Source organism: Diabrotica virgifera, chromosome 4, assembly GCF_917563875.1.
Source record: "Diabrotica virgifera virgifera chromosome 4, PGI_DIABVI_V3a".
Taxonomy (NCBI): Eukaryota; Metazoa; Arthropoda; class Insecta; order Coleoptera; family Chrysomelidae; genus Diabrotica; species Diabrotica virgifera.
The window spans coordinates 258,837,199-258,848,371 of record NC_065446.1 but is presented as its reverse complement, the minus strand read 5'-3'; the positions used below and the strand labels follow the sequence as shown (position 1 = coordinate 258,848,371).

General features: G+C 31.5%; 1 protein-coding gene across 1 annotated transcript in view; it reads right to left on the bottom strand.

Moving 5' to 3' along the window:
• Nucleotides 1-5,527: 5,527 nt before the first annotated feature.
• Nucleotides 5,528-11,173, bottom strand: part of LOC126884131 (DNA helicase MCM9-like) — a 40,445-nt gene continuing 34,799 nt past the window's right edge. Inside the window, exon 3 of the mRNA XM_050649979.1 lies at nt 5,528-8,022. Within this exon, the coding sequence (XP_050505936.1) occupies nt 5,585-8,022 (2,438 nt within the window). The 3' untranslated portion in view covers nt 5,528-5,584. The remainder of the gene's footprint in view (nt 8,023-11,173) is intronic.

The window sequence follows — 11,173 nt, the reverse complement described above, 5'->3', positions numbered from 1 at the left end:
AAATTTCAGAACACTCACAATAATGTTTCAGAAGCAATAAAGTCGTTGTCCGCCCCCCCACGTTATTTTTTTCTAAATCTTTCGAAATTTCCTTTTTTTATGTAAAAAAATCCGTTCTATCAATTATATTCCAGAAAGTGGTCGTTTTTGAAGTGAATTTGAGAATAAAAAACATTTTTTTGCAAAAAAAAAATTTCAAACACAATAATGCTTCAGAAGCATTAAAATTGTCCGTCTTGAATATTTTTTAAATTTAATCTTTCAGAGTTTCCATTTTTATTTGAAGAATATATTCTGGAAATTATTCTAAGTACTCTGAATTTTAATGTAAAAAACCACATTTTTCACATAAATTAATTCATAAAAATCCGCGATAATGTTACAAAAGCATTAACATTGTCATCCTACACATTATTTCTGATTATATCTTTCACAATATTCGTTTTGATTTAAAGAATCCGTTCCAGAATACATTATAAACATTGTTAATGTGTTTTAAGGGGAATTTGGGTATTAAAAACGCTCACGATAATGCTCCCGAAGCATTAAAATTTACCCATACATGTTATTGCAAAGCAAATCTTTGGAATTTTTCATTCTTATTTGATGAATGCACTCCAGAAATGATTTAAGTTATGGTTTCTAAAGAGAATTGGTGTGTAAAAAATGCTGTTGTCTGTTGCCAGATTGTCTATATTAACAAAAAATTGATTACAGCTCAGTAATATATGAAATCGTATGTTACATTTTTGAAAAAAAAACTATTTATGTAGTTAAAGACATTCCATATAAATTTTTTCAATTGAATTTTAGAGGATTGTTTATATAAAAAAATTGAAATTAAAATAGTTGTTATATTCAGGAATGAACTGTAATGAAGCTGTGATTTTTTAGTATGAAGAAATGAGAGATTTTTCTAATTTTTCATGGATATTTTTTAGTAAATAAAATTACATGTAACAATTCAGATGTTTACAGTTATTTTGTGGATATATCTTTTAACTTTTTTATTGTATAGGATTAAGTATTAGTTCTTCTTTTTTATGGTATTCATTCAATTATTTCTATATGTTTAAACATATCTAATAAACAGACTGATGAAACGTTCTTTTATTTTCCCTAAAACATACAAATCGATCAGTGCATGAAGATAAATTTTGAGTTTACTGCATATTTATCATGGCAAAGCATTGTTCTTTTTTGCAAATCAATTTCATTTTTGAAGTTATAGGTACTTCTTTAGGCGCGATTTGGAGTGAATTTTTATTATTCTGCGCGCATGCTCACACAGACAGTATCGAGCTCGTTGCTAAATGTGTTAAGTTATCTATGTATTACTCCAAAAAAGGTGTGGAAAATATTAGTGTTTTTAGTAAATATATTTATTATAATTTTTGTATCTTTGGATTTGTCTCTCGTCGGGAATAAGACGATAAGTAATATTTAAAGTATTTTTATACTTCACTTGGTCTATTTGACACTATGTCTGAGAAATCTTGTAGTCCGCACCCGCACAAACAAAAGGAGTATAGCTCAGTGGTAGAGAGTTCGACTGGAGATCAAGAGGTCCCCGGTTCAAATCCGGGTGTTTTCTATTTTTTTTTTGGTATTATTTTAATAAAAATTTTTGGAAAGTACTAATGAAAAATTAGTTTAATCTTTAAATAAAATATAAATAAACTGTTCTAAAGTATATGTATTTCGTTGAAATCATATAATAGAAGTATAACTTCTTACGTGCGTACAAGGTACACACACATTCTTTTTTTGCCTAGCTGCTCTGAACGACTACATGATTGGATATGATACTGTCGATGACAGAATAGTATCCATTAAAATACGAATATTCACCACTACTCTACACCTTATACGATATACTATTCCACAACAGTTGCACATGCACAAGATGTGATGAAGACATTTGTCAAGTTATATGGTCGTCTAGAAGAAAATATTAGCGCTATCCCCAATCGTGAACTAGTTTCAATCCTAGGAGATTTTACGACAAAAAGTAGAGTTACCTAATAAAAATATTAACCCTCCGTTACTCGCACACGGTGTATGAGACCGGCCCTCTAAATAACTTCCTATAACTCTGATTGTAGTGGAGATTTTGAATTGCTGCTGCATATACCTCTTCAGTCAACTGTGGGTAAAGTCCACGTGCAGTGTAAAAAAGAGTATTGTACTTTTATTATTAGGCAACACGGTGCGGTACACCGGGTGTGAGTAGGTAATTTAAGATCTTTTTATTTTCAATGTTTATATATTTGTTTATTTATATTTAGAATGGATTACGAGAAGGATAGGCAAAAATTATTTGAGGAAGTATCGACTGACGAGGAAACGTATGAAGATGATGATGAACAAAGTTACTTTTTATTAAAGTAATATAATGTTGATACAAACGCATATTTACAAAATTATATAAGCATATATTCATTAAATAATAGAATTGTACACAATTTTGCAATAAAAAATTTATATTGCTGGCGCTAGTAACGGAAGGTTAAGGGAGTATTGGGAAAATATATTCAATACATATTACAAAACAACTATATTACATTTATCTTACATACAAATATTACAAGTCTCTCCTAAATATTAAAATCAACATCATCGCCAGATTCAAAAATATTTCTATTCGTTTTGCCACTCAATCCGTTGCTCGCATTACTCCCAAATGACCCACTACCTTTTTCACCTCCTATATTATCCCATAGTCTATATCCAGATCTATGTTGAAACCATCATTAACACCAGGCATGAACTTCAACATGTCCCACTCGTTTTCTATACTGTTACTGGGCTCTTTTTTAAAGGGTATTCTGCTATTGCGAAGTTTTTTAGGGGCAAATTTAGAGGTTTTCTTTTTAGAAGAATCAGGTTTGTCTTCTAAAATATCATCGAAGCATATTGGATCATTCGAGTCAAAAATACTGGACGACTTACTTTTGGGCAACTTTTTCTTAATATTCTTTTCATTGTTGATATCTATTCGACTTGTTTGACCTTTTTTTGAAGACTGAACATTACTAACACTGTTCTTAGAGTTTTCTCGTGATGTTTCAATCGTTTTGTTTGGAAAATCTTTAACGGGAGTCATATTAGCTTCTATAGGTGCATTTTTACTCCCATCTGCGAAAGGTTTGCAAGAATCTGTGACTGTAGTTGCTTTATTATCAACTCTAGCCTTTTTTGGAACAAATTTAAATTTTGCAAGACTTCCAGGAGACGTTTTCTTGGGTTTTGGTCTAGTTTCATCACCATCTTCGAATCCTAACTCAGATTTGTTCAAATCTGAATGTTTTGGAACTTCTTTATCTACAGCAGTAACCTCATCCATTACTGTTTTTGAAGATTTTCTTACTAGTTCTTCTTCATTGTCAACTGTTTGTCTCCTTGCATCACCATCTTTGTATGTAGTAACTTTAGAAGACTCATTCTTATCATTTGGAGACTTTCTAGAGGAAAATTTAAATGTACTAGGACGTTTAGAACTGTCTAATGAAGTTCTTTCGGAAATATTGTCTCCAAATATAGACAAATCAAATGATTTAAGTTATGGTTTCTAAAGAGAATTGGTGTGTAAAAAATGCTTGTCTGTTGCCAGATTGTCTATATTAACAAAAAATTGTTTACAGCTCAGTAATATGTGAAATCGTATGTTACATTTTTGAACAAAAAAAAACTATTTATGTAGTTAAAGCCATTCCATATAAATTTTTTAAATTGAATTTTAGAGGATTGTTTATATAAAAAAAATGAAATTAAAATAGTTGTTATAGTCAGGATCGAACTGTAATGAAGCTGTGATTTTTTTAGTATGAAGAAATGAGAGATTTTTCTAATTTTTCATGGATATTTTTTAGTAAATAAAATTACATGTAACAATTCAGATGTTTACAGTTATTTTGTGGATATATCTTTTAACTTTTTTATTGTATAGGATTAAGTATTAGTTCTTCTTTTTTATGGTATTCATTCAATTATTTCTATATGTTTAAACATATCTAATAAACAGACTGATGAAATGTTCTTTTATTTTCCCTAAAACATACAAATCGATCAGTGCATGAAGACAAATTTTGAGTTTACTGCATATTTATCATGGCAAAGCATTGTTCTTTTTTGCAAATCAATAAATTCTTTCATTTTTGAAGTTATACTTCTTTAGGCGCGATTGGGAGTGAATTTTTATTATTTCGCGCGCATGCGCACACAGACAGTATGGAGTTCGTTGCTAAATGTTTTAAGTTGTGTATGTATTAGTCCAAAGAAGGTGTGGAAAGAATATATTAGGGTTTTTAGTTAATATATTTATTACAATTTTTGTATCTTTGGATTTGTCTACCTCGGGAATAAGACAAAAGTAATATTTAAAGTATTTTTATACTTCACGTGGTCTATTTGACACTATGTCTGAGAAATCGTGTAGTCCAGACCCGCACAAACAAAAGGAGTATAGCTCAGTGGTAGATCGTTCGACTGGAGATAAAGAGGTCCCCGGTTCGAATCCGGGCGTTTTCTATTTTTTTATTTTTTTTTATTTTTGGTATTATTTTAATAAAAATATTTGGAACCTACTAATGAAAAATTAGTTTAATCTTTAAATAAAATATAAATAAACTGTTCTAAAGTATATTTATTTCGTCGAAATCATATAATAGAAGTATAACTTCTTACATGCGTACACACACACACATTCTTTTTTTTTGTCTAGCTGCTCTGAACGACTGCATGATTGGATATGATACTGTCGATGACAGAATAGTATCCATTAAAATACGAATATTCACCAATACTCTACACCTTATACGATATACTATTCCACAACAGTTGCACAAGATGTGATTAAGACATTTGACAAGTTCTATGGTCGTGTAGAAGAAACTATTAGCGCTATTCCCAATCGTGAACTAGTTTCAATCCTAGGAGATTTTACGACAAAAAGTAGAGTTATCTGTTCTGTAGTGGATGTTGACGGAATCAATTAACTTAAATTAAAATAAGTGTAAAAACAACAAACAAGGAACACTAATATTTATTTATTTGTGTCGATAAAATAGCGTGAATATTTCTCGAAAGAGGGTTGTTATTGTTTGAGGGCAGCGAGGGTTGTATCACCGACCGATGCCTGCTGAATGTATATAAGTATCGACTCGTTATTGTGGATCGACTGACTGAAAACACATGTCTGTGGTTTTAAGTTAAAGACTATTTTAATTTATTAACATAAAGAGGCTGGCCCTTAGAACCGTCTTCGAATGCATTTCAAAAGTGATTTATTAAGGTCTGATAAGGACTATTTAATGGGGAATTTGTTTCCCAGAAAAAAACATTAATTTTATACAGTCTGGTTTTGTGTTTTAGGAGCGAAACATGTGAATTTTAAATTACCCATATTATTTTCGTTTAGAAAAGAAACTTAATATTTAAAATTAGCAATTAAAAAAATAATAAATGAAGCGTGTCGCTATATATCTAATAAAAATATTAAGGGAGTATTGGGAAAATATATTCAATACATATTACAAAACAACTATATTACATTTATCTTATATACAAATATCACAAGTCTCTCCTAAATATTAAAATCAACATCATCGCCAGATTCAAAAATATTTCTACTCGTTTTGCCACTCAATCCGTTGCTCGCATTACTCCCAAATGACCCACTACCTTTTTCACCTCCTATATTATCCCAATCTATATCCAGATCTATGTTGAAACCATCATTAACACCAGGCATGAACTTCAACATGTCCCAATCGTTTTCTATACTTTTACTGGGCTCTTTTTTAAAGGGTGTTCTGCTATTGCGAGGTTTTTTAGGAGCAAATTTAAAGGTTTTCTTTTTAGAAGAGTCGGGTTTGTCTTCTAGAATATCATCGAAGGATATAGGATCATTTGAGTCAAAAATACTTTTGGGCAATTTTTTCTTAATGTTCTTTTCATTGTTGAAATCTATTCGACTTGTTTGATCTTTTTTTGAAGACTGAACACTACCAACACTGTTTTTAGGGTTTTCTCGTGATGGTTCTATCGCTTTGTTTGGAAAATCTTTAACGGGAGTCATATTAGCTTCTATAGGTGCATTTTTACCCCCATCTGCGGAAGGTTTGCAAGAATCTGTGACTGTAGTTGCTTTATTATCAACCCTAGCCTCTTTGGGAACAAATTTAAATTTTGCAAGACTTCCGGGAGGTGTTTTCTTAGGTTTTGGTCGAGTTTCATCACCATCTTCGAATCCTAACTCAGATTTGTTCAAATCTGAATGTTTTGGAACCTCTCTATCTACAATATTTTCATCCACTACTGTGTTTGAAGATTTTTTCACTGGTTCTTCTTCATTGTCAACTGTTTGTCTGCTTGCATCACCATCTTTCGATGTAGTAACTTTAGAAGACTCATTCTTATCATTTGGAGACTTTCTAGACGAAAATTTAAATGTACTAGGACGTTTAGAACTGTCTGATGAAGTTCTTTCGGAAATATTGTCTCCAAATATAGACTCATCAAAGCCAGATGATTCATTGTTAACTTTTTGTCTTCTTGCATCCCCCTTTTTAGATGTAGTACCTTTAGAATACTTTTTCTTATCATTTGGAGACTTCTTATTTGCTAATTTACGTGTATCACCACGTTTGGAACTGTCTAATGTATTCCATTCGGTACTTTCTTCTTCAAACGCAGACTCATCAAATCCGGATTCAAACATCGTAGATTTTTTTGCTTTATTCTTATTATTGCTTGCCTTTTCCTCGGGAATGATAATATTTTCGGTGTGTTTCTTGCGTTTTCTTGTATTCTCATTTGATTCACTACTACTTGCGACGCTTTTTCTCTTATTTATTTCGTTTAATACCAGATCAAAATCATTGAAATTCAAGTTATCTGCCTTTTTGGATTCTTTTGACGAATTTCCTGTTTTTTGTATTGTTTTTATTGGAGAACACTGGTCCAGAATGTCGTCAAAGCTATTGATATTTGATTTTTCAAACCTTTTTTTCGAAGACTCGCTTATAACTTTGGTAACTTTACTTATCGTACTATTAACAATTTTATTGCTAACTTCTGCACTCTTCGAACATTTTGGTTCAAAAACTAAATCTCTTAGAGTCTTATTTACACAACTTTCATTGTTCTGAACATCTTCTCCCTGGTTTGCAAAAAACCGCGACTGTATTTGCTGTTCTTTGGTAATATTTAATACCTTTAACTCCTTTTCAAGAATATTTTCAAGTTGTAGTTTGTTTAAAATCGACTCTAACAGATTTTTGTACACTATTTTAGGGTTTTCAGGAAAGACACTGTTAGCTGAAGTCTTCAGGTTCAATACTGACGACTCTAGGTCCATTGAAATGTCGATAAGAAATATGGCATAAATGCTGTCGATTACTTGGACTTTTTCGTGGTTCATGACCCTCGCGTGACCTTGAGATATTCGTACTAAACTTTCCAGTAGCCTAACAGTGGTTCTTGCCTTATTTCTCGAATCTAACCTTCTCTGAATGTTATAATACGTGCTCAAAATCAATTCGGCGTCTTCTGTCAACTTAGGCTGAAGCTTTTTTATTCTTTTGAAGTAGGCTTGAAGATTTTTGACCGGCCAAATTGAAGAGCTGGTCAAATTCGAAATGTTTCCTCCGTTTAGGATATAATCAATAACCAATTCATCCCACTCTTGGTTTACTGTATCCCTCAAAAGCATCACCAAATCAAAACGACTCAGTAGAGGACTCGGTAAAGCTATGTTCATAGACATGGTTTGAGTCGGATCGATGTTGCCTTTGGGATTACAAGCTGCTAGTATGGAACAACGGGTGTTGAGCTTGCACACCATGCTGGCTTTGGCGACACTTATAGTTTGCTGTTCCATGGCTTCGTGTATGGTTGTTCGGTCGTGTTCTTTCATCGAGTTGAATTCGTCTATGCAACAGATTCCGCCGTCGGCCATTACCAGAGCGCCTGCTTCCAGATGCCATTCGCCTTGTTCCATCTTAGCAGTTACTGTCAAACCTGCAAAAAAAATTTTAGAGAAAGAATATTTTAAGACTGTACAGAATTATTGATAAAAAACAAGTAATTGGACTTCTTAAGTCCTAGGTTTTTGTTAGAATATACAATATAGCCCAGTAAATGAACGAGAAATACGGCGATACCGTGTAATTTCCAGGGGCAACTCCGAATTGCATGAAAATTTGGATTTAGGTTCTACTTACCCTTCACTTCAAAATTGAAATCGTGCCGTTGGTTGCTTTTACTTTGGGGGTGACAGTCACCCCTTCTCGGGGGTGAAAAAATATAGGTTCAAGATAAGACCGGAAATAGATAAATTAATAGAAAAAGACTGTTTGACTTGTACACACTTCTATATAAATCTAAACGGGAACTGGTGTATGTTTTCAAAAGACTGATAGTGTGTAAATAAATTTATTAAATCAGCTAAGTACTTTCAGCATATTAATGCCATCATCAGAGCTATCGTCTTATAGGTGTAAAAACCTCAAAAGAAGAGAAAACTTCGAACAAACACATTCTTTAGTTTAAAATAAACCCAGGGATATAACCACTGGTTAGGGTAAAAACCCTTAAATGTTTAAAAAATCACATTCAATGTGTTTCTTATAAAATGGCTACCATTCTTACAAACAGCTGTTACTGTAAGTAAGTTAGTAACAGCTGTTTGTAAGAATGGTAGCCATTTTATAAGAAACACATTGAATGTGATTTTTTAAACATTTAAGGGTTTTTACCCTAACCAGTGGTTATATCCCTGGGTTTATTTTAAACTAAAGAATGTATTTGTTCGAAGTTTTCTCTTCTTTTGAGGTTTTTACACCTATAAGACGATAGCTCTGATGATGGCATTAATATGCTGAAAGTACTTAGCTGATTTAATAAATTTATTTACACACTATCAGTCTTTTGAAAACATACACCAGTTCCCGTTTAGATTTAATAGATAAATTGACTGATTTTAAGCATTTTTTTGTTCTATAGAGTTTTTTGTGTTAGTCAATACTTTTCGAGTTATTTGCGATTGAAAATGTTTATTTTTCGACAAAAAAACTACGTTTTCAGACGGTTTTTCGCAAATAACTCTACAAGTAAATATCTGATCGAAAAAAATATTCTTAGCAAAAGTGTAGCTTATAAAAAACCGAAAAAAATGGTGTATCAGTAAAGTCTATCAATCGACTAAAAACAAAGTTGTAGCTCATGAAAAATACGTTCTTATTCGTCTAATTCCAAATCGAATATTTCAAGGTGAAATCACCGAAAAATTAAGCACTTTTCGAAAAAAACAAGTTTTTCAAATTGTTTATAAAAAGCTTTATTTTAATTGTTCATAAAAGTTTCTAGCATTAAAAATAAGCGAGCTACGCTCAAAATAAAGTTGGCCCTCTTATTTTTGGTAAAAAAATGATGAAAATCTCCCCGTGTTTAGCTCCCCAAATGAAATTAATCGCTACCGCTTTACAAACAATTTACTTACTTATCTATCTTTTATATGATCTGTCAGTCTCGCCGGTTTAAAGTGCTTATTTTTGAAAGGGTTATAGTTGCAAAAGCTTGAACGGGTCACTATCGACGAGTGTATGCAAATTTTGAACAGCCATATCTTAACCAATTTTTGTCTCACGGAAAAACAAAATAAAACTAGCATATTTCTAATAGCAAAACCTACATTTTTTACTCTTTAAGATTTTTCTTATCACTAATACTTTTTAAGTTATTTTAAAAAAAGGAAATTTTTCAAAAATTTTTAGAAAATTTTTTTTTACTATAAAACCAATTTTTTTCAAAAATAGGCACTTTAATCAATCAAACTTACAGATCGTATAAATGATACACATACAGTTAAAATAAATGGTAAAGCGGTAACGATTAATTTTATTTAGGGTGCTAAATAGAAGGAGGTTTTTACGATTTTTTTTACCAAAAAAAGGGGCTAACTTTTTTTTTCAGTGTAACTCGTTTATTTTTGACGCTAGAAATTTTTGTAAAAAACAAATATAAACCTTTTTTTAGATACTTTAAAAATATAAATAAGCTTTTCCCGAAAAGTGCTTAATTTTTCGGTCATTTCGCCTTGAATTATTCGATTTGGAATTAGACGAATAAGAACGTACTTTTCATGAGCTACAACTTCGCTTTTACTCAATTTATAGACTTAATGATACAACGTTTTTTTGTTTTTTTATAAGCTACACTTTTGCTAAGAATATTTTTTTCGATAAAATAGTTTTTTGTCGAAAAATCAATATTTTCAATCGCGAATAACTCAAAAAGTATAAACTTAAGTAAAAAACTTTATAGAACGAAAGTTGCTTATAATCTATCAATTTATCCATTTCCGGGCTTACGTTAAACATGCGTTTTTCACCCCCGAGGAGGGGTGCCTGTCATCCCCCAAGTAAAAGCAACCAACGGCATAAATTCAACTTTGAAGTGGAATGTAAGTAGAACCTAAATCCAAATTTTCATGCAATTCGGACTTGCCCCTGAAAATTACACTCCAAAACGATCATTTATTGGGCTAATATTAAAAGTAGAGATTATTCTATAGTTGTACATACTCTACGTATTGACAGAATACAAGTAGTAATGAAATGTCAGAAAATTATATAAAATGTCAGTCAAGTGTCCTATTGTCCTGTAATTTAGTGAATTATAATCGTTGTTGGTCATTTATTCAGTTCACCTAACGTAATTTATAACAGGTTATGGGCCCAGCACGCTTCCACTGCGTGTTGAATTTTAAGCAATGTGAAATTGAACTATGTATTTTTGTTAAAAATGGTGAGAATTCAATCCTTATTGTAGCACTATATGTAGATGATTTTTTTGTTTTTTACAATAATCATGATGAAAAAACTTTCGTATTAAGGATTTGGGTCCAATTACACATTGTTTGGGTATGAAGATAGAGAGAAGAAGGTCAGAGTTTGAATTGAAATTAAGTCAAGAACAGTATATTGATAAAATACTTAAACGATTTGAAATGGCTAATTGTAGCATTGTAAATACTCCTTTAGAACCGAATGTTAAGCTTTCGAATGAAGGAATTTTTTATGAATGTCCTTATCAGGAATTGATTGGTTCGTTAATGTATTTAGCAGTTTGTTCAAGGCCTGACATAGATTTCTCTGTTACTTATCTTAGC